The 25,598-nt window shown below is 36.4% G+C and overlaps 2 protein-coding genes across 2 annotated transcripts; both read right to left on the reverse strand.

Moving 5' to 3' along the window:
- Window positions 1-8,937: 8,937 nt before the first annotated feature.
- On the reverse strand, window positions 8,938-11,892 carry LOC105446875. The gene is made up of 3 exons (XM_030983690.1): window positions 11,856-11,892; window positions 11,272-11,374; window positions 8,938-10,786 (listed from the first exon to the last, which is right to left on the reverse strand). Exons 1-3 carry the CDS (start codon window positions 11,890-11,892, stop codon window positions 10,048-10,050), a joined length of 879 nt encoding a protein of 292 aa, XP_030839550.1. The 3' UTR covers window positions 8,938-10,047.
- A 7,589-nt stretch (window positions 11,893-19,481) lies between these two features.
- Window positions 19,482-25,382, reverse strand: LOC105446884. Its single transcript, XM_030983321.1, has 4 exons — window positions 25,304-25,382; window positions 23,540-23,629; window positions 22,469-22,568; window positions 19,482-21,727 (listed from the first exon to the last, which is right to left on the reverse strand). Exons 2-4 carry the CDS (start codon window positions 23,580-23,582, stop codon window positions 20,281-20,283), a joined length of 1,590 nt encoding a protein of 529 aa, XP_030839181.1. The 5' UTR covers window positions 23,583-23,629; window positions 25,304-25,382; the 3' UTR covers window positions 19,482-20,280.
- Window positions 25,383-25,598: the final 216 nt, after the last annotated feature.

The raw sequence follows: 25,598 nt of genomic DNA on the forward strand, positions 1-25,598 counted from the left end.
TAACCCTTTATCGGAAATTTTGGGAAGACAAAACCGGTCCCTCCCGGAGTGGGAGTGAGGTGGGGGGGGGGGGGTATGTTCTTCTTTCTTTTTTTTTCTCTCTCTCTCTCTTCTTTCCTTTCTCTACTCTTTTCTCTTCTCCTTTCTTTTTTTTTCTTTTTCTTTTTGCGCCGCCAATAGGGGGGGGGGGGGGCCGCGGCCGTTTCGGCCCCCCCCCTGGATCCGCCACTGAATAATAAAAAACACCAAGATACCGCAACAAATTGTCGTTGAAGGAAACGTCACAGGAAATCGACCCAGAGGCCGTCCACCCAAAAGATGGCTTGACTGCATCTCAGAAGACTGCAAAGCAAGATCCATAACAAGGCCGACAGATGCAAACATAAATACCTGGCATACCATCATCATACACAAGCCATCACGAGGCCCCTTGTCTGCGTGGACGGCATAAGTCAAGTATGTCAAACAGAGATTTGATTATCAACCTGCAACTGGCACATGATACATTAATATAGATGGATAAAATATATTTTAGTCTGGAGCGTAGGATGTATACAAACTAATGTTTACAGGTTTGAGAAATGTTATATTGAGGTCCTGCAACGTAATAGTTTTCTGAGTCTTAAGTCAAGGAAAACTACCCCCTCCTCCCGTTTAACTGCCCCCGGACAATTAATCGCCGGACAGTTGCCTTCTTGACAACTACACAGTAAAAACGCTGTTTAAAAAAATGATGTTCACTTACAGTTGTACACTATCTTAAACAACAGTTGAACAAATTGTAAACAATGTTGCTCGGAACGAAAGTAATTTTGTTAAACATTCGTTGTTTAAAATTTAATGACTGCTATATTTACTATACGAGAGCTTTTAGACAGTGTTGTTTACATATGACGTCAAGTGTCTCGTGCCAGTAAAGTGCGCGCTGGCTAAAAGCTTTATTTCACATTGTTATGTTTAAAAACAGGTTCCTTGAAACTAACATGCAATTGAAATTAACATGCCACTTAGAAATGCAGTGCAGCTGTTCAGGCACAGCTCATTGTGATTCATATTAGATGCATACACACAATGCAAGTATATGCAAGGGTCTTCTGTTGACTACACAGATTGATACATATGTAAAAGCACATGGACATTGAGTCTGGATTAAACTACCAAAGCAACCACACGTGTTTCTGCAGGCTCCATTTTGTTTGTCTCTATACTTACATTTATTTAGCTTAATAGTTTTTACTTTCCAACCCACAACACAAAACACATCATGGCCGACCAAGCTACCGACGCGCTTCTAAGTGACTGGGCATTCAATGGCTTAATTGAAATCACTTTTCTATTAACCAATTTGAAGTTTTTAACTTATAGCGTAAGTTCACAGTAACAATTTTCAGTATCTGTACGCAAATGTCAGAATATAGGTAGACTTAAAATTATCGCGTCATGCAGTGCGGCACTGATCGCGCACTCGGTTATAACGTGTGCTAAATTCCTTGCTATAGAGATTGCATGCATCCCTATATATGCAGTTTATACGTGCGTGCATGCGCGCTCATGCAAAATGGGCACTGTTTTGGCGCTAATTCATGAATTGCAGAATTACCCTACCGTATTGTTAGTCTTCATATACCTATATAGAGACCCAGAAGTAGTGGTGCACTTATTCAGAGTATCAAACCCAAATTATACCCCATTATACAACCCTTTAGTTGTAAACAACCCCAACTTAACGAGAGCTCCTTTTTAAACAACTTTCTTTAAACAACCCAGTTGGTGTAAACAATCCCCACTGAACAACAGCTCCTTTTTAAACAACTTTCTTTAAACAACCCAGTTGTTGTAAACAATCCCCACTGAACAACAGCTCCTTTTTAAACAACTTTCTTTAAACAACCCAGTTGGTGTAAACAACCCCCACTGAACAACAGCTCCTTTTTAAACAATTTTCTTTAAACAACCCAGTTGGTGTAAACAACCCCCACTGAACAACAGCTCCTTTTTAAACAACTTTCTTTAAACAACCCAGTTGGTGTAAACAATCCCCACTGAACAACAGCTCCGTTTTAAACAACCGTCTTTAAACAACACCGGTTGTTTAAATTGTGATTTTAAACAAGTTGTTCAAAATGTTGATCAACTAAGTGTTTAAACTTTAAACAACTCGAGTTGCTTAACATTTTAAACAACTCTTAGATCAGGTCACCCGTTAATCAAGAGTTGTTTAAACTTTTAAACAACTTGTTCACAAAAATTTTAACTGTGTACTCCCTAAACGATATAATTACCCTTAGGATAATTATCCCCAGGATAGAACGATGAACGGCGTTAGGGTTCCCCATTCCACGGGAGGGACTTTTGATAAATTAAGTCGTGGTTCAGAACACATGTAGAAACATGAAATCAAATGTCATTGCTTTTAATAATTATTCAAAAACAAGAATGGGGCGAAGAGTCTGTCAAAATGAGGGGATGGGGAAACTAACGGAAACAAAAAATCACACTTTTGGAAACTAAATATACAAGGTTGAAAATAAAACCCATTTAAGCCATATATACGGCTAATAATCTGTTCTTAAATAGCTTACCGGTAGTTCTTTTTTAAACTATCGTACATCATAACTGAATAGAAGCAAAATCATGATCATCCGTTACCATATTCTAACATGTAGGAATAGGAAACATTGAACAAGGAACCAATATCGAAGAAGATTATTCATGATAACGTACTAAACGGGATTGTGTATTTTGAAAGTGATGCACCATCCCTAGAACGATGGTCCATTTTGTAAGTATGCATAAGTGGTGGGTTGGGCCTCTGAAACTATTTCCTTACCTGAAAATTCAGAAATTACCATATTTAGGCATTAGCCTCCACAACTTTAGGCATAGATTGAAGTGGCATATTCACATTTTCCGGTATCTTGTCACGTCAAATATATTTTATGACGAATTCCCAAATCCTCTGAAATGAAAATTTAATGAAGAAATACTCGGTTACTCTCTTTCTCTCTATCCCTCTTTCTCTCTATCTCTCTAGATACAAGAGTACATTTATATATATTTTCATACATTAAACCTTAAAAGCATCGTTAAACAACGATAAATCTGAGATGCATGACCCTACGTGTTATCAGTGTTTATGATTTGGTGTAATATTGAAGCCCTAACAAAATGGCGCTTTTAAATGATCATGAAGTGCCTCAAAAAAATAAAATTCTTTGATTGAACGGTTTTACACTTCTCATTTTCCCCAATGCAGTGTTATGATAACCGATTTCCAATCATAAATATCTTAATAATCAGACAGGCGATCGCCTTGTAAAAGTCATGGCATTCCTGACTGACTAAATGTTTATAATTATGATTGCAGCATGTGCTAAATCCAGGATTTTGTTTCAGAATCGGAGGCAATGTTACCGAGTCACTTTAAATGTTCTCATAACTTGCTCAGCAATAATATTCAATGGATCTATTTAAAGGTCGCTTTGAGGCCACTCAAATAGTAATTAGGAACTAGGAAGTAACCAGAGTGGATGGTGTATTAAACACAGTCTATTTCTCTATTGAAGCATCAACAAGACCTGTAAGGTTACATCCATGCTACATAAGTGAGATGATCCCCTTAAGTCGATACGGAAACAAAAATAAATGCTGTATAATATACTTTATTAAATTATATATTGTCATACTTGAAGCCTCTCTTATTCTTTAGAGCTTTGTAGATGACACTTCACAGAACTTTGGGGCACATGTTGTAAGTGACAGTAAGAATCACAGGAAGCAAAGGCATTCATCACACTTTTAATAATTGGAAATGGGGCACTTCGGGGCTACTTGAAAAAGTAGGGACCGTTGCTATACCCTTGGAGGTAGGCCTAACTGTCCTGAGGGAAGGAAGGGGGGGGGGGGTGGATGGGTACTTTTCCTATGGGAAATTGGCGAGGGAGTAAGGGGTAGGATACGATATTATTGATAATAGTATTCATAATGATGATGATGATTAAAGTCATAATAACATTCATAATAATCACAGTAATAATATTGAGGATAATAATGATAATGATAATAATGATAATAGTAATAATGATAATAGTAATAGTAATAAGGATAATAATTATTCGGTTGGTGAACAAGGAAATAAATACAATTATTATCGAACGCATACAAAGAATTGATGATAGAGAAAGAAATTTGGCAATGTTCCTACTGGTAGCATCTGTATGGGATCTCCCTTTGTTTGTTTAGTACACTGTTCTTGGTGGCGACTAGAACAATACAAAACCTGTTAAAGATTTCAAGAGAAAACTGGAAAGTCAAAAACTTAACTTTTTTGAGGAAAGATACTGCCTTATTATAATTTGGCTAAACGGAGAGCGAAAACTTTTAGGTAAATGAAATGGGAAAAAAAGACAAAAATAAGAATAGGTTGATAAGAGTGATACTATATTCTGTTAAAAGTACTTTAAAACTACCCTATGTTTCCACGGTCACGTAGGTTTGCATTTAAAGCGGATCCATATCTAGTTAAACGGAAACTAGAAAAACAGCCACTTCCGAAACACCGGAGTGTGGTTTTAACAATTACTCTAAACAATTTTCTCTCGCAATGCTGATGATATTGCACCAGTTCCCCATTAAAGGTACTATGTCCCTTTTGCAGCCAACCTCAAATGCTGTAGAACTTTGCAGGAATTATGCATATGTCATGTATGTCCTATCTGTGAAATTTAAACGTTAGCAGTGTCCTCATATTCAAATTATGCAAGGAAACCCGTTTACTTGCTAGACTTCACTGTCAGACACTATTGAGTGACTGACTGGCTTTTTCTTCTTTGGTAATAACATACATGAAAAGAGTTGTAAATGGTACATGAGCATTTGTCTACATCAATAACCCACTTCTTGTGATGGCCAAGATTAAACTGATTGAATCTTTGCGTAGCATAAAACGTATGACCATTCGGTACAATTGTCTGAAAATCAAGACTATTACTTTCGGGCTCTATAGCCCTAAAGTCGATTTGACAACTGATAGTCGTTGTTTTCCCACTTGAAGACATTTTTAAGCCTCACCTTTTAAGGGAAGTTCTAAATTAGTATTATCTTTCAAATGCTGTAGGAATTTAACTTTTTCATTTTTTGGCCTGCAAATTGGACATAGTACCTTTAAACCGTATTTCCATATATCCATTACAGATATAATGGGCAATTTATCGAAGAAATACAACTTCATTTTCGAAGAAAAAACAACTTTCGCAACTGCTTAAATACAAAGGAGACAAAGAAACAATGTCTTGAAGCTGATTGTAATGTTAATATAATTTGTAGGCTTTATTTAAACAAAAAAATGGTATCGAAACCCAAAAGCTAAATTGTACAATATTTTCATAATTAGTTGAGAGTCATTGCCCAAGGTCAGAGGGGAATCTCGAGTTCTTCTGAAAGTTGTCAACATATTTTTTTTCTTTGTATTATTACCAGCAGTTAAATGATCAGTATCGAGATATTACCGAGGAGCTATAGTTTTTAACTCTTTGTTTGCTTTGTTCGCCGATTTGCACGGACGTAGGCGTGCCAACTTCGCATTTTTGCACAGATGTATACGAGTCAATTAGACATTCATAATACCGCTCGCAGTGTGTAGCCACGCGTTGCGTTTACTATTGTTTACATTGTATACATCGCACACTTTCCGGTAAACTGTTTTTCTTCATAGTGTTACATTCGAAATTACCGTGTATTTAGCGGTTTTCTTTGGATTTTTTTTACTGATGTTACGATGGCACCTGCTGGAAAACGTCAACGTGTGTTTAGTGTAGAGGAGGCTCGAGATCTTGTTACTATGGAAGCATGGAGCATGGACTCTGATTCCGACGAATCGAGCAGTGACGAAGACTCTAGTGATAAAAGTGTTCCCTGAGAGTAGACTGATAGAATAAGAATGAATAAAAATTAATGAAAGAGCTAGAGATGACAGCAAGAAAGAGAGTAGACTGATAGAATAAGAATGAATAAAAAAAATGAAAGAAGGAGATAGAGATGACAGCAAGAAAGAGAGTAGACAGTGATAGAATAAGAATGAATAAAAATAATGAAAGAAAGAGATAGAGATGACAGCAAGAAAGAGAGTAGACTGATAGAATAAGAATGAATAAAAATTAATGAAAGAGCTAGAGATGACAGCAAGAAAGAGAGTAGACAGTGATAGAATAAGAATGAATAAAACTAATGAAAGAAAGATGTATCCTGTCTTGCCGTCATCTTTATATCTTTCTTTTATTATCTTTATTCATTCTTATGCTATCAGTGTTTACTCTCTTTCTTTCCGTCATCTCTATCTTATTATTATTATCATTTTCCTATCTATATGTACCCTATGTCTTGCCGTCATCTGTATATCTTTTTCTTATTATCTTTATTCATTATTATGCTATGAGTGTAATACTCTCTTTCTTGCCGTCATCTCTATCTCATTATTATTATCATTTTCCTATCTATATGTACCCTATGTCTTGCCGTCATCTCTATATCTTTCTCTTATTATCTTTATTCATTCTTATGCTATCAGTGTTTACTCTCTTTCTTTCCGTCATCTCTATCTTATTATTATTATTATCATTTTCCTATCTATAATTATGTACCCTATGTCTTGCCGTCATCTCTATATCTTTCTCTTATTATCTTTATTCATTCTTATGCTATCAGTGTTTACTCTCTTTCTTGCCGTCATCTCTATCTTATTATTATTATCATTTTCCTATCTATATGTACCCTATGTCTTGCCGTTATCTGTATATCTTTCTCTTATTATCTTTATTCATTCTTATGCTATCAGTGTTTACTCTCTTTCTTGCCGTCATCTCTATCTTATTATTATTATTATTTTCCTATCAATATGTATCCTATGTCTTGCCGTCATCTCTATATATTTCTCTTATTATCTTTATTCATTCTTGTGCTATCAGTGTTTACTCTCTTTCTTTCCGTCATCTCTATCTTTTTATTATTATCATTTTCCTATCTATATGTACCCTATGTCTTGCCGTCATCTCTATATCTTTCTCTTATTATCTTTATTCATTCTTATGCTATCAGTGTTTACTCTCTTTCTTTCCGTCATCTCTATCTTATTATTATTATCATTTTCCTATCTATATGTACCCTATGTCTTGCCGTCATCTCTATATCTTTCTCTTATTATCTTTATTCATTCTTATGCTATCAGTGTTTACTCTCTTTCTTTCCGTCATCTCTATCTCATTATTATTGTTATTTTCGTATCAATATGTATCCTGTCTTGCCGTCATCTTTATCTCTTTCTCTTATAATCTTTATTCACAGTAAAGTCCTTTCATTTCATATCACTATTTCTCTCTCATAATGTCTCTCACGTCCGTTCTCCATATTTTATTCATTGCATACTCCACTCGTCAATCATTTCTGATAATAAGCTCTCTCACAATAAAGTAAATGGAAAACAATGCAATATAGTTTATATTTTAAGATTGATTCATTCTTTCTTTGTATATCTATGGCTGTGATAAATGTACTTGAAATCAATTTTATTGAGGGGTAAAGAAGGTGAGAGAACAGATGCGGTGAACATTCATAATGAGACATTTCAATAAGATGCTGATTATGTCATGTATATCACATATAATATATTATGCCTATACCATTTTTACATGCTCATACCAGTGGGCAAAATCAATAACATTCTCTTATTTCTTATTGACTTATCATGGCACAACAAAGAAAAACATCCCCACGACGTCCCTTTTCATGCCCCGCTAAACCGGACATTGACAATAACCTGGGGTAATAGGGATTTCAATGGGCAGATTAGCCCATTGTCAAGGGTGGCTGAGCGGGGTACTTTCAAGTCTCTCCCTATTGAACTTCTTTTCTTCAACAACCTAAATACTAACCTTCTGAATTGTTAGAATACTTGAGCAAGGTATGTAAAGAAAGGTAAGAAGTCCACCTTTCTAATAGATTCGATTTGAAGATGTCTTATCATTGCTAAATAAGAAATTCTAGAGGGATAAAAAACTGCCGTAAATAAGAAAAATTAAACATTATATAATTATGATTATTATAAAAATGATAATTCAAAATATAACAAATGACGGTTCATCGAAAAGCACGTTTTCCGGTCTACAACTTTGCTGCACAATATTTTTCATCATGATCATCCAGTGAAGAGTTATAGCCTCTTGATTCAGCAGAGTCAATAAAGATTCCCTCGAAATGTGTGACCCTAAAAGAATGTGGCACAGGGGGGTTTTTTAAGTGGCGCATAAAGAGTTAACCTTGACCCGAAAAACAAGCAGTCACCATCTATTTCGTGAACCGTGCCCCCCCCCCCTCCGTATAAATTCTCAAGAGCATTGTGCAGGTCTTACTGCACGCATCCGTTGTTAAATTCATACGTGCAAGTATACAGTATAAGTATGCATCACGGTTCATGGTAAATATGTTTCGCTACACTACCCAGCATTCAGTAACGTTTTTTTTATACTTGCACTTTTTATCAATAACAGGCCTAGAACCCTCACATGTGGCACATTATAATTTGATTTGATTTGATTTGATTTGATTTATTGGTTTCTGCATCTTTTTTTTTCTTTTTCATCATACATTTTCATGAGCATAATATGGTTTGATACATTATTTCAAATGTATATAATTTTATACAGATAATAAACGAAATTAAACAAATATATTGAATGCATAATTAACATAAATTAGATGCCGGAGGGCTACAGAAATAAGCAAAGTAGCTTGACGTGCCCGCACCCCTCAACTTAGATACAACGATATAAATAAAACTTTATAAAAATAAGAGTGACCTGTAGAGAAGAAAAGGAAAGGGGAGAGAAGGAGCGTTGGTAATAATACAGTAAATCTCATGCATCTGCTGATTGAATGCAGGTTCATTCATGAATGGATAAACGATGCTAGGTCATGGACGATTACACATCATTGTTGAAATAATGAAACACACATTCAAACCCACTATATTAAGAAGCAATTATAATTGTATAGATAGATTACATTTGTATGCTAGCTCACACTTTTCTATTTACTAATTATTCAAACAGTATACCATTAATGATGGAGCACTGTTAGCGTGTTACTGCAAATGCCCACGTCCCCTTTTCTAATAGTCAAGACATTATTTTAAATGAAAGAACTTGATTTGGTTTAATGAAGTTATTTTTAAAGTTAAATATGATTTTTGTTTTTAAACATCTGTAACCAATGTATATACAATACATGCAATGTACCAGGCAGTAACAGGAGGTACTATATAAATAAAGTTAACAACTAGATCACTCATAGCTCTTGCACAAATTTCGTTTTGTTTGTTTTTGTAACTCAAGAATAAAAGGTGGCCTGGTTGAAATAGAGACTTTGTTGAATTTGTCTAAATGTAAACTTGAATAATTATGTCGAATTCTGAAGAAACATAAATAGGGACAAATCAATTTTTTCCTCATACGCAAATAGTACTTCTTCCAAAGGTGTTTCAACGACTTTGTGAACTATGCGTGCAATGAGACAATGTGGGCCACCACCTTCTCTTCAACACATTCGTAGTAAATAGTTAACGCGAACAACGCATTATCTTCTTTCTAAGAAATCGAATGCTATTAATGATGTACGACGCAAAAGACGAAAAAGAAGAAGAAACGGAACGAAAAATAACATGCACTAATACGCGCAAAGTAGTATGAGGTGAAAGATTTCTTGCCAAATTCACGACACTTTTCAAAAAACCACCCAAACCCCCTCAGAACTGACGAAAATGATCACACTTTCATTTATATTGCATATGTTATTGCATATGTTATCTACAAGATTCACTAATTTACCTTCTACAATTCTGGAGCGCTAGGAGTGTCAAGTCTGACAGACACGAGCGCTATACAAGAACCTACTATTATATTATACTCTAAATTGTCTAAAATGCGTTGTTACTCTGTACACATTTGTAGGGTTAGCAGCTGAATTTAATATATATTCATATACAATAACTGCGTACTACTAAAATTCACCATAAACTTCATCGCTATATATAGGTTCAAAATCGACCTCACGTGGCGCCTCAGCAGCACTTCGTGCATGTTCAGTGGAGGACTCGTCCTCGGGGCGAACTGGTAAAGAATCTTGGTAGCTGTAATATTCTGGTCCTTCTTCCATTTGATCTGCTGCGCTCGGAACTCCAGGTTCAGAGTTCTCATAACGTGGAGCTTTGGAATTCGCGGTTGACCTCTTAGGATCTTCAATGACCTTGGTTTTAGAGCTGTATTTACCATTCCCTAGTACTCCTGGACTTTCGAGGACACCATAATCAAATGTATCATCCGTGACCGTTTCGCTTGAGTTTTCAGGAAGGCTCGGTTTGTAGGTTTGAGATTTGGTACAGTTTCGGGTTGTTTTGGGAAATTTGTCGCGATTGAAGTCAATCGCGTTGTACTCTTCGTCATCGTAAAGAACAGCGTGCACAGGTAGATTTTTGTCTTTGATGTCTGTTGGGTTATCCCCGTCGCATTCGGTGTTACCCTGCCTGCCTGACTGTGGGTTATGGTCTCCTTCGAATTCTTCGTATGCGTCGATAGTTTCTTGAGCCTGTTGCGTCTCTTGAGAGAGGTGACCAGTAGGGGTGCCGACAAGAAGATCCGGTTGGGAATGTGCGTTATCGTATGAGGAGTATACTGGATTAGTGTACAACTTGTCTCCGTTGTCATCTGAGTCTTTTTCCTTGATAGGAGTTGGTCTGTATCTGTTGAAGCAATTCAAATAGTATAAATAAATCGTATTGATGTTGGTCTTGTGACATGCATGATGGTAAGATTGGTAATCGAAATAAGAATGAATAGCCCTGAATACAATTTCAAAGCAATGTTGTTGGAGAGGGGGTGTGGATGTGATGTCGTCTATATGATGTTAGCTCTTGACCATGGATCAGATGGCACGGAGTTCGAATGACAGTCGGGCACTTCTATTCTTTGGCAAGACATTTGCTACATTCCACCCATGTGTAAATTGTCACAGCAAGACCGATACGAGTACTGCATACGAAGGCACTATCATTATTACTTAAAATTAGTGGTTTCGATGCATATCGATTAAAAACACCAGAATATAAAGTAGCCAAAGGAAAACAATAAAAAAAAATATATACGTAAAGAGCATCACAAAATATCGTTTGAGTTACAACTGCCATCAATGTCAGAATATTTTTATTGCAAAATAATGTAATATTACCTTTTCCTCCAGAAGACGTAGCCAGTCACAATCAAGCAAATAAGAAGTACAATACAGATTGAAGATACAACAGGGAGAATCACGCGATCAGATCTTATGCTACCTGCATGATAGATTGAATACAAAAGAAAATATTTCGTTCGGTTTCGGTCGTTCTAGAACCATTCAAAATTGACATCTCCTACCTCAAGTATCTGTTTGTAAACATTCGCATGTCGAAACAGAAAGTTTCATAAATGGTTTCCACATGCGGCACAGTGTTTTACGGTACTTGTTTGTAGACATTCGCTCGAGATCACGAAAGTATACTAAAATTCCTATATTAGTAAATTGAATAACAACATTATACTAGAGCTCATACACACATTATTTAATTTCTCCTTAATTTCTCTTTTGTTCGTTTCATAGGATCCTTGTTTCCATATGATTGAACTAATGAAATCATCTTGAATCTAATCGAATTAAATGATAAAATATTATCGGTATTTATTGCACTAATCTGCCATTGTCGAATAAGCATCGATATGTGTCTAGGCTTACAAAATAATGAAAGTACTTGAATATGGAAATGAATATTGAAATACCTTTCCCTGCATTTTCAAGTATACTGCCTGTAGACATGTTATATCTCGTCGTAGCATCAGTATATATTGGAATTGAAGAAGATGTGAGTAAAGGTGTGATGGTGGGTTTCAAGGTCTGGCCCCTTGTTACCTGTGGAGTTGCAGAGGTCACGACTTCTATGTACACATGCAAGATACAAAGAGACACAATTTATGTGAAAATTCACTATTTGGACGACACGTCTGCTCCTCTCCACATTGGCAGACAGTGTCATCGTTCTCACTATGCATGGAAACTTTACGAACAAATGTGAATCTAGAGATGACAATCAATTCTGATGTTTTAATAAATAAAATGTACATTATGTATGACAAGAAACATGTTTAATTTTGTTGTATGGTTGTCCTAGTTTCCCTTTTTTTAGTCTGAAATTCGAATTTCGTCAACAACGGCTGATTATTTCAGTTTTTTCCTTGATAGGAAATTATTTTTTGGGGTAACGAACGTTTATAACTGTGTAGTGTACGGCCATGACGGATCTATATGTCGTTTATTTTTTAAGTAAATAATTTTCGAAGGTTCAAAATTTCAAGAAGGTAAGATTTATAGTTCGGAGAGTAAACGTTGGTATGAAGTACCGGAAAAGGAACAGGGTTCATATTTCCAAGAAAATTAAACACCGATTAGCTATTCCTGTTTGGAAATTATATATCACGAATATTAAATCTGATTTTCATGGTCGCAGCTACCATTGTACGGCCGTAGCCGCTATTTGAAATTTATCAACATTTTTCTCGAAAGCAGAAGTGTTTTAGAGGCTAATTTTCTAGTGCTTATAATACATCAACAGGGGCATCCAAATCTATCATATCCACCCAATCTTCAAAATTTCCCAAGACTTTGTGTTGTCCTGGTGGGCAAAAATGCATCGTAACCGTCTTAGCCATATCCCGTATATATGGTATGTATTACCTGCTGTTGTAGTTAGTATTTCCGTTACTTTGATATCATCAACTCCGATGTTGGTTCGAGAATATCCTCGGAAAGCGGTGAAAGAAATCTATATAAAGTCATGGAATAGATGGTAAAGGGTTTAATATAATTTTACATGAAAATGAAAAAATAATGGTTCCATGAGCAAAATTTTTACACAAAATGCTGCATCGAAATTTCGACCTTATTCGAAAGCAGATAGTTTAATAACCAGTAAATCAGTTTAACTCATTTACACTGCGGCCTTCTTATGTCTTGTCTACCTAGTTCATATTAATTATGCATTAAGCGTGTAATTATCTTTTTCCTTCTAATTATGCACTGCATTAAACTAAACGTATACACTTTACATTAAAACCAATAAATATGAATGTAAAAAAAAAGAAGAAGAAGAAAAAAAAAAAAAAGAGGGTAGAGAGTGTGAATGATGCTGCAATAGGTGTTGTCGTTATAAGCCTTTGGTTTATTTCTAAACATATTGAAAAAGCCTTACGGGACTGCACATGGGATTATGCAGAATATATTGAAATGTTTCCACCAAGCAATAGACGATAATGTAGCCGCAGACCAGTGTGGATATGTCACCGGACTGTGGATCACAAGGTTCGCGGTTCAAGTCCCACCGCGGCACTAATGTCCTTTGGCAAGACATTGATCTACATTTGCCACTCTCCACCCAGGTGTTAAATGGGTACCCTGTAGGATGCGAAATCTAATGTGGTTAGATTAGCAAGTGTGCGCTTGTAAAAAAGACGCCTGGCTGGAATGCTCCCCAGGGAGTGGAGAATGTGCACACATTGTGTGCGGGTAAGCCTGAATCCTATGACCGGGGTAATAATATATACATCTGTAAAGAGCTTTGAGAGGGCCCCCGGTCCTGAAAAGCGCTATATAAGAACTAGCTATTATTATTATTATTATTATTTGTAGTTTTAAAAATCGTCATCACACAAAGCAGAAGGCGATCATGTAGCCATAGTCACCCCTGTGTATTTTATTTTCCTTGAAATAAAATCAGGACGATCGCAAAGACGTTCCACAGAATCAACCTGGGTTGTTTTTTGCATGTGAGAACAAGGACAAGTCATTAACAAGTTCCTTGATCCGAGCATGATTTTTACAGGCATTTTCCCTGACTTGTTTCTTGAAAATCTTTGCGATCACATTACACATACCTTCACAGTATTAGACCCACAGGCGAACGGGATTTCTATGGAATACCAGGAGACTTTGTAACATATTAGTACTGGATCCCCATCCTCACACGTTGTGACGTTAATATATCCTTGATAACGAGGCTGGTCGACGGTGTTGAAGAAGAAACGGAATGACAGTATACCACGTCCAGAACTCGGATACGATGCAGGTGGAAGAAAGAAGGTGGCAAATGTTCCAGAACCGTAATATATACCACTTGCTTGGTTAATAGCTGGTCTGTAGTAACGGTTTCCATCTGTGAAGTGAGAGATGCAAATTGTTAATCAACATCACGGACTTGGTCATTCTTTGTGTTACTTTGGGGAGTGGGGGTGGGGGGTTGATTAGGTCTACCACACTTAACCAAAACATAAATATTTAATTTGATTCACTTCAAATAGATAACACCGAATGGTTGGAAACGGTCACCCCAAATTAAAAAAATAGAGTATATTTTCAAGAAAACAGATCATGATTTCTTCTATTAAACGAACTTTCCAAAATTTGAAGATATAATATACTCGAATTTTTAAACTTGACCAGAAAATGTATTTGTGCTGGCTGGAATTAACAAGTTGAGAACTATTAAAAGTTGGTTGTTGGACAAAAAATATCCCCAAAGAGATACGTCAACATATTTCAGGGTATTTCCATACATGAGAATATCTCATGGTCTCTTCTTTCAGTTATTGAACGACACAAATGAAACAATAATTTACTCTTAAGTGAGATAAAGCCACCACGTGAAAGGGTGGGAAATCAACACTTGACAACTATTTATTCTGGGTAGCATCAGCAAATGTTGGATGCCGTGAAAAAGCTGAGAAATTATCAACCAATACAAAACAGGCTTTGCTCTCTGCATTTCTTGGTATAGCCCATCAAAACGTCATGATGGAGTAAGAAAGCCGGTTGAGCCCGTTGAATAATGAATCTCACAAATTTCCATAGATTTAATACATGAATGACCCGTTTCCAGTAGGCAATATATTACTATATTAAAAACTTACAAATAAGTAAGACCCAATCGAGTACTGCAGTTTGTCACTTAGTTAAATTGAAACAAAAATTGTTTGAGCCAGTTAAATGTCATTTATCGTTAATTAAGGGTGATTTATAGATTGACTGAAAGACATATTATAATTTCATCGAAGTCAGTGGTTGAAATGAAAAGATTTTTACAAAAAGAAAATTCAAACAATTAAATTTCAACACTTGAAAATAATAATTGAGGCAAAACATAAATATGACAAATACATTCATATAATTTGCAGTTAGTCACCTACCGTTGTCTGGAATATACCAATATGAATCGTCTGCCAGGCTTTGGGAAATATCACACTCATCATCTTGGAAGGTGCAAATCCAAGCTGTAATTAGAGAAATTATTTGGTTTTATTAGGAAATGCTTGACATTATGAAGGTTGCATCATCTTTAAACAAAATATATATGACAGGTATAGTGGTTCATTCTTTTGACTCTCAATCCAAGGGATAATGGTTCAAATCTAAACTCGGACCTAACGTTTTTGCGTTTTAAGATTACAGGATTGATGCACGTCCTTTTTAAATTGTTATAAACATTATAGTCAGTATCATGCACCATATATGGCGAAATGCATTATTCTAATTGATAGCTCCATTGAAGTATATGGGGTCAGGCCTGAGACAAACAGGACGTTCTATAATACTGACTAATTTTCGTCAATGTCTAGATATTATCATCAACTTGACATTGTATACTTTCCGTTACCATTAGTTGTTGTTCTTCTTTTTCTTTCCCTTTTGAATGAGCCTCTGTGGAAGAGCGACCGGCTTCATTGTGAGAACATAATCTAAAATCAAAATAGAATAGCTGTATTTCATAATACCAACGCAGGTTTCGCTCATGCGAATGTCCTTTATGAATGTATCCCTTAATATTTGTGAAGATAACCTATTTTCCACACTCTCGGACCAATCAATAGTTTGGCCATTTTGCTCCCCACTCATGCCAATAGGCCATTTTCGTAATTTAACCAAATTTATTTACATGCCTTTGTGAAGCGCCTCGGTAATATAAATTATTTCATTCATATGTTCCAAATAAATGTATATCGATAGACTGAACTAAAATTGCATACATTACTTGTTGCTAGGTAGGACAAGCATTTTGGCTTGCCCTAACTAAAAACACATAATATTTGCAATTCACATTCTGACTATTAAAATACAATTATTCGTCATACTAATAGGTGAATGAAATAATTCGTATCAAGGCACTGAATTATAAATTAGGTTACATTTCGAAAAAGGCCCATCGTATTATTATCCTAGCCACAGAGAAGAGGGATTTGTATATACAAGACTGCTATTCTTTTTACACCAATCTTTAAAAGATAATAAGAACTACAGTCACGATACTTACGTTCAGGCTGTGCCTTTGCAAAATATAATAAGAGTAGCGAAACAAAGATCGCATAGTAAATTTCCATTTCGCCTCCTTGATCAAAAGGGTAGTTGAAAGTGTAACTAAAAATCAATTCCAATATGGCAATAATGTGTCGGTGTCAATGCCTTTCTCCAGGAAAATAGTTCCACAGGAAGTTTTGATATCGTATTGATGCACGTAGTTGTGGTCACGGTGTAATGCTGATATTGACTTTGAGGCGATGATGTTGATGGAAATTGGTATGATCCTTTCTCGTTGCAAATCCGGTATGCAAGGATACAAATATTAGATAAATTTCATAGGTGGATAATAGGCTTATCTTGATCAAACAGCTTCCTCTGTCCGAAACACACGCCTTTCCTCGCCTTCAATCGCGCATGATCAGAAAATATACATATGACTTCATCCTGCGGTGTACATTGTACTTGTACGGCGTGGGGAGTTTGGGGGGGGGGGGGGGTGGGGGGATTGGCACTAAAATCATTTGTTGGATCAATTATCAAAAACCGATAGTTCTACAACATAATTAATCAGTTGATTGTTTCAGGAATTTATATCAGCATTTTTACATTCCCCAACCAGTCTAATCCATATCATATCACATCATACCTCCCTCCCCCGGTTAACATTTGTCGACGGACCGTCTCAAATCAGTGATATCTGAACTAAGCATATCCGCGAATGAGTGACTGTGGTTTAAACACTTTGCATCCTCGACCATACAAGAGTGATAAAAGTGTTAGGTTCCGGATCTATTCGAATGAAAACATTGAAATTGAAACCAAATGGTATCATTAACGAGCTACAAATCCTTCCTTTTGTATCATATTTCAGTTTGGTTATTGAGTTTGCTGACAATATCTGAATCCCCGCTCACAAATCTACAACATATTTGTTTATTTATTTAAAGATATATCCAGTATAAAACATGATAAAAAAAAGTTTTTTTCTTCAAAAATAGGCCTACGTAATATTAATGGACGATTTAATAGAGTAGCAACAATTACATAAGCGTATCATGTTGATACCATAACGTGGAGAGAAGGATGGGGAGAAAAGAGATGCACTTGGAAAATGTTGGAAATAGAGAAAGCGCAGCGAGAGATAAATAGAGAGAGATAGAGATAGAGAGAGAGAGAGAGAGAGAGAGAGGGATAGAGATGAATAGAGAGAGAGAGAGAGAGAGAGCGAGAGAGAGAGAGAGGGATGCAATACAGGAAGAGAGAAAAGAGTTTTCAATTTGTTACAAATACAATTTTCATAAAGGGGAGTCAGCGAGGTCCGTGCATTGGTCTCGCATTTGCATTAAATCGAGTTATACAAAGGTTTCTATTAATGCTATTCTAGATCACTTTTTGAAATAAAAATGATTTTACATCTATTTGAAATTTGACTGAAAAAAGAAAGAATAGATTTGCACGAACAGCCAAACAATAAACATAATATTTGCAACCTATCAGGTTATTTACATGTGATATGAATATGATACCCTGCTTAATAGTTCCCACTTGATTACAGCCTTTTAAAAAGGAAGTTTACTTACTATAACCGGAAAATACGTCACCAGGAATGTTATGACCGCAGCTAACCTCCATCGTTTTGTATTTTGAAGGTAGTTTCCTCATTTGAAATAGTAGCCCAGTATTTGCAACTGACCAAATTGCTAGCAGCAGAATTGAGATTTGAGGTAGTAAATTGATGATAATGGTGATTATGATGACGATGATGCCGATAATAATGATGATGATAATGATAATAATAAAACTAATAATGATAAGAAAAATATAAATAAGGACAATTTTAACATCACCAACGAGATTGGACACATACACCCTCGCTCATCCCCACATAATTTCCCAAATGTAATAATCAGATGTTATTTTATGACACAATATATACTTGTTACAAACATGTACACGCACTCTCTTCCTCATCCATTTGATATACATACACGGCGTCCGCACGCGTACTTTATATACACATGCGAACACACACACACACACACACACAAAACACACACAGGCACATTTTGTTATATATCAGTTAAGAGGATTTTTAAATTAAATGTTGTACTTGCATTCACAATAGAAGGGGTTTCAAAGTAACGAGGTGAAACTAAATTAGAAAACGGTATCAAAATGACGTCATCCTAGGCCTCAGCCTCGTTCCATGGTTCACCAGTCTTTCGTGGCAAAATTATTGAGTTGATTTAGTCTCGTATCGGTTGCTTGTTGCGATGTGCAAATATTAAAACGATTCCGTTTCATACAAATTGTGTGATTATGAATACTTCTTTACACAAAAGTAGAGTTCCTGATGTGTTTTAACGGTGTGGGAGGATCTGGTCTGTCCTTGCGGTTGGTGTTCTTCGATTGTTATTTTCAGATATGGGTAAAAGGTCAATAGAAAAAAAATGTATGTTTCATGACAATTTTCCTTTAGGTGAAGAATTTTCAACAACACAACTATACTCATATTCATATAGTAGCTGATCAAAAGTGATTATTTATTACATGACAACGATTATAACAACGAGTTATGATATGGAATTGCTGAAATTCAGAATTAAAGATTCAATTTCACGAACTTCATTTCGAATATTACCATTACTCCCGTCACAATTACAATAGATACACTCACGTATGTTTCCGGTTATATTTCTTAATAAAGTTTATTATTTGTATCGCTGCTGATCCTAAGGGAACGAACAATTTAGTTAATAACGCGTCATATTGATGTCACTCTTCTTCGCATTTCCCCCACAATGATCATATTTTCAAGTTCGCTATATTAAATGGGTAATAAACAAATGGTAAGATTATTTTCAAATTTGACAGTGCATGCTACGTGATTACAGGCACAACACCCGCACCCCATGACGCTCCTGCCCGTACCTATGAAACTGCCTACATTGAAATAAAAGCACAAATGCGAAATGGCTTTATCCAATGCTAATGGTGAAAAGAAAACGATTAACCCGTTGACTACTGAATTCTGTAATTCCCATAGACTTAACACAGAGACAACCAGGTTCCAGTAAGCAATGGGCTCATATGAACAGCGGTGTATTGGAAATTATAACACTGAATTAACATCGCCTCAAGATCTTTGTTGTAAATTGTCTTACAAATGACAAATTGAAATAATTAAAATCCTATATACAAAGAGAATGTCGTTGTATTTATGTACAGCATAGTAAATTAATTCCTTGAAATAAAGATAATCAGGGTACTTAAAAATGTAAAAACAATACGACCGAACCAGATACATGCTAATACAAGCTACTTAGTGCATACACGAGTCTGCCATTAAAACACAGGAAAGTGTATCACTCATATGAAAAACCTTCTACTTAAATATTTTTTCTCGGAATTAATATTTTTCTCACAAAGAAAGGATTCTGCATATTTTCCCTCATACAAACCATCTACACACACATCCAATCACGCATACACAAGCACACACGCTCACTCGCATACATCCACCTTCACATTTGATATTACATAAGCTGACAATATTCGCACGTATAGGAAAATATTTAAGGACACTCCGCACCGGACATATTTTGTTTCATGTAAATCGTTAGTCCTGAATAATTTACGTGAAATAGGGCCTACGATATAATGCACATTTCAAACCTCCTAGTTTACTGCTATATTTACAAAGCTTGTATTTCCCGAAAAGAACATTATTGTGGTAGCACATACATCACTCGCTTGTTTATCATACAGTGTTAACAATGAGGCAATGACCTTTGTCATCACAGCGCTTCTACATGTTTAATCATACACTAGTGTTTTAGCCAGTTGAAGGCTGCCCTAAGTTCACTGAAATTCCGAGTACACTTCATCGCTATATATCGGTTCGAATGTGGCATTATCTATTGTCCAGGGCGCGTGGTTTTGGCTCTGATCTATCTCAGAATATTCATCCTCACGACTCATCTTGGAGTCTAAATTTTCGTAATTCACTTCATCCACACCAGTATCATCCGTCGCTTGGTAGACATGGTAATCTCCAACTTCTTTTCCAGAATTGAGAACATTGTACTTGTTGCTTGAGAAGACATCCTGCTCTGTAGGTGTGCGAGCAGATCCATCCTGGTTCATTTCACTCGGGTCTTGGTAGCCATGGTAATCTCCAACTTCTTTTACAGAATTGAGAATATTGTAATTGTCACTTGAGAAGACATGTAGCTCTGTAGGTGTGCGAGCAGATCCATCTTGGTTCATTTGACTCGGGTCTTGGTAGCTATGGTATTCTGATTCATCACCCGGTTGATCCCCTTCGTATGATCCTGCCTTAGGTCCTGGACCTCTGGTGCCTGGTGAAAGACTTTGGTATCCTCCAGTGGACCCATCGTCTGTAGATCCCATCTTGAGGTTAAGAACTCGGTGAGATATTGGAATGTTCGATTGTCCAAGCTTAAGAGCTTGGTATCCGGAAGATTGGTCTGTAGCTTGTTGTTTTCCGTTCATTGGCTCTTGTGGACCCTCCTCAAGGGTATTATACACATCGTCGTTGTGAAGTTGGGGAGGGTTGACAGATACTTTAAAGTCTTTCTGCTCTGGCAGGTCAAGGACACCATAGCCATTGTTCACATTCTCACCACCAGAAATTGGTTTCTTCAGCGCCCGCGTGATATCTGACGATTTATTGAAAGTAAGCGCATTGTACTCCTCCTCATCGTCGAGAACAGCAGAACCATCCGATTGTCCCTGTGTCCCACCATTATGCAGTTCTTTCTTGGGCAAACCGCTGTTCGGACTAGCAAGGGAAGAGTATGGATCAATTGATAGTGACGTATTGTTCAACTCCTGATAAACGTCATCGGTTCCTGTTTGTCCCTTGTTTATTCTGCCGGGCTTCTTTGAGGTTTGTGGTCCTTGGGCTTGTTCATAAGTATGATAGTCTCCTTCGTCATGGGCCTTAGTGTTTCCACCCTGATTGGATGGATCTTCGAGTGTATAATATGGATTTGAGTTCAGCGTGTTACTCTCTGCCGTGGTGTCTCTAAGGGCATCCGGGTGTGACGCAGAACCATCTGCGTTGGTTACAGGGTGACGATCGCCTTCAAACTCTTCATATTGATTGTCCATGTAAGTCGACGGATGCCGTGCTTGGGATAAACTGCCGGTGTGGGAGTTCGTACTGATGATAAGATCTGGAATAGGAAGACCGTCATCTTTAGAACAGTAGACTGGGTTGTTGTACAAATTAGGGTCGTCGTCCTCTTGATCCACTGGCTCAGTCACCTTCGGGTCTCGGAACCTGTTAAAGAAAATGTTGCATTGGATAAGTCACTAATCGACAATCTACGATCGCAGACCGTATACATGGATACCAAAGCCAGCTAGACCGACAATATTAGTCTCATTGGTCTTCTTGTCACCTTCTCGAAAGTTACTTTGACCGAAAATATGGATCTCTAGCCTATCGGTCTAATACCCCCTTAAAAGTGACTCTAAAGACCACGAGACTGAAGAGAAAGATAGACGTGTTCAGTTTCATAGGATGTTGATCGCTACGTTTCAGTGTCTGACTCGTATGCCTCCTTGTCATTTTAAATCGTTCCGAATACCAACAGCCAACGAGACCAACGTTCTCTCTTTTTTCCCTGTTTGATTTTTCTCTGCCTTTCTCTTTTTATATCCCTTTTTTCCCTTTCAATTCGTCTTGTTTATTAAAAAAAAAATCTCTTGAAACATTCCTTTTTATTTTCCTTCTCTCATCTTTGTGTCCCATACTTCTGAGGTATGTGTTCCACATTCTAACTACATAAATACATTAATACATTTTGGTTGTCATACCATCGAAATCGCTGCTACTCGTTACAATTCAGATCTTTGCAGACAGGACTTGAGATTTGTAAATTATGAACATTTCTTTAGATTTAGGAGTTGTACAATTGTGAAACTTTTTATTTTCACCCGTTGAACTAGTCATTATAGGCTACTGTTTTTTATATGTCTATGTTTCCTATCTTATATTTGAATTATGCACACTACATACCTCCTGCGTCTAAGCACAAAGACAGCTATTATAACCATGATGATCAGGATTAACACAATGGCCGAAGACAATGCTGGAATTAAAGATGGGTTGGAGCCTCCTATAAGATTGAAAATTAAAATATAAAAAGTCACGTATCTTCTTGTTCTACATCTCAAAAATAACACTTGAAATACTTTCTACCTAATAATATATACGTTGAAATATAACCATCACCATAGAAAGCTTTAATGTACACATCAACGATATTAGGTTAATTCTACAAAAAAAGTTGTCACAGATGTGAACAAATCCTGATCCTTTTAACAGGTTTCAAGTAAACGAAATCGAAACGACGAAGACTTTTATGATGATTCTGACCCCCAAACGTTGTTAAAGATCCGGAAAATTAATAGGAAATCGAACCTCCTAGCTCTTCTGCAGCTGGTAGTGTAACCGTTGGCGTGGTAGGAGTCAAGGTTGATGCTTTGTCATTGGTTCTGGGATTATTTGGGCCCTCAGTTCCCGGAGAAGTTGGTGCGTTGCTCGCTTGTCCCTCAGAAGGGTCCACACTGGTTGGGTTTGTTGGGTTTTGAGTTGATATCCCACCCAAAGTTGATGCGCTTGGTACGAAACCGGTAACAGTTGATTGCTTGGAAACAGAGTTTGGAGTTGTAGTTCCGGGTGGCACTGTTTTATATATTAACATGATTGATGTAGTTAACAACTCAATAATTAATTCACTACATTATTTTACATTGGCGTATAAGAACTCTTTATTTGAAAGATTCAATGAATATAATGCGGCACTTGAATTGAATGAATAAGACGAACAAATAATGCTAATGAAAGTGTCTTCAATTTGTTTCCACCCTTCCGTTCAGCACATTATGTGAACAAATAATAGGAATTAAGACATGACATGTTAAAGCTATAAATGTAAATCATTTATCGTGGAAATAAATATATGTATACAATTTTTCACATCTTTCAAGAGGCTAAGACGTTTACAAAAAACATATATAAATCGTCACACAATAAACGTGATATTTACGTGTCATATAATCATCTGAATTTAATCATAGTATTTACCTGGGCCTTGAGTTGATGCATCTTTTGGTTCAGATCCGGGCATGGTACTTTGGAATGGTGTAGCATTCGTGCTTACTCTTGGTGGTGACGCTGTTCAGAAAAGAATCATGAATGCAATTATATAAATTGTGTATGACTCAGGAAGTAAGATATACCCTGGTCGTCTTAGAAAAAAAAAAGGCCGTATTAATTTGAAAGCCAGCGCTGTTAATCATAATTCTAACAATAAAATTCGTGTTATAATCTATAGAGAAAGTTAAAGTACAGACGTTCAATGAAGTTCCATTTGGTGGTCTACAAAATATGTTTACGTAGTCAGGCTACTCTTAACTTACACAAGGCCTTTAGGTTTGTGATTATTCTTGCTGTTTGATGGCCCATTGGTATTCTAACTTACCAAACATTGAACACTGAGTGTTAACGAAAAATGGCGGTACATGCAGATCTCGGATTAATACAACAATCTAAAGGAAAAGTTAAAGAATCGGGACGTCAAAGGAAAAAGTCGTACGTTCAACTTATTTTTTATTCAAATCGTAACACAGCCTACCGGCAGGCGTGCAAAATCACGTTTATTCTATTAATACGGCGTACTCGGACCGGTTTGACCTGTGCCGTAGAGCTCTCCGAGAAGGCACATTTTCAAACGACGATATCTCCTTCATTTTATCACTTTTTTGCGCTCTGTTTTTTGGCAATATCATGGTTAATATCTGAAAGATAAAAACTTTGAAAACAACTTGATTTTTGATACATAGTTTTATTTTTGAGCCCAAATAAATTTGGTGTCAAAATTTGCGCAACAATATTGGCTTTCCAGTGCACAAACAATTTATTCAATCCATGTTTAATATGGGTCAGGATCCAGCAAAGTTTGAGAGCATGCCAAGTCTTTTTTTTCTTTCCTTTTCAAACCCTTCGTTGAAGCAACATAAATTTGAACAAATGCATAATAATTGTGTCAGAAAATGAACGAAATGATACATTGATAACTGTTCTTCAAACTTATCATTACATGTGTCGGCAGGAATCCTACTTGGTGTTTCAGGCCAGCGGTAATACACGGCGTGCATATTCCACTATTAAACAACAACAAGACTTTCCCCTTTAGAACGCTAGAGGGCATTATGAATGAAATCCCCTCTACCATGCAGGGCTGACCTCCGCCTGCGGTTAGGCTGAACCCAAAGGGAGATGTTTCAGAGTGATTTGCAATGAGGATTTATTGATTATGGCCTATTTGTATAGTAACTCTAGCGTAGCGATTTTGAAAAGACAGCGATTCCTTTGGGTTTTGTACTTGCTATTTTTACTGCAATGTGTTTACTACCACTTTTGTTCAGGAAAAAAAAAAAATCATTCAGAGGTTCGAGGAAGGGGGGGGGGGGGGGGGGGAGGACATGACATGGATTGTAATTATGCCTCAGTAAACATGCACTTAATACCTAAAAAGGAATTCAATTCATAGTTATACTACTGAATATGCTCAAAACATAAGAATGCTCATTTTCCAATTGTATGCAACTTTGTCTTTGTTCTACATTATTTTGAGAAGTAATAGGACGATAATGATAAAAATAGCAACAAAATAACAACATATAGAGCAGCGACATCAGAAGCAGCAACATCAGCATAAAAAAACACCCACCACAACAACAACAATGTTTTTAAAAACAAATGATGAAAATAAAAATATGAATAATGATAATTATAATAACAAGACTAATACTACTACTACGTCATTTCATGTGAAAACTTTGTTACCGGTGGAGAGACCAGGTTTTTCATACAGCTGGATATCAAAAACGCGGATCCTTGTAAATTGTGAGCCTGACTCGGTGAATTTTACCTTAACAAAAGGGGAAGAAATAAGTGCAAATTATAATGCAATAGCTTAAATAAACCATTGTGACAGTCATGACAGTGTAGTCTTAAAAGATCTCTCATTAATACTGAGGTCGATAATATGATAAGTATTGGTATTGCCTTGAGGGACATTATCGTTTACTTCAGTAATGAAAAATGACGATAATAATCCTGAAATTACATGTATAGTTGG

The sequence above is a fragment of the Strongylocentrotus purpuratus genome, unplaced genomic scaffold, assembly GCF_000002235.5.
Source record: "Strongylocentrotus purpuratus isolate Spur 01 unplaced genomic scaffold, Spur_5.0 spur5_scaffold_13, whole genome shotgun sequence".
NCBI classification, from domain to species: domain Eukaryota; kingdom Metazoa; phylum Echinodermata; class Echinoidea; order Camarodonta; family Strongylocentrotidae; genus Strongylocentrotus; species Strongylocentrotus purpuratus.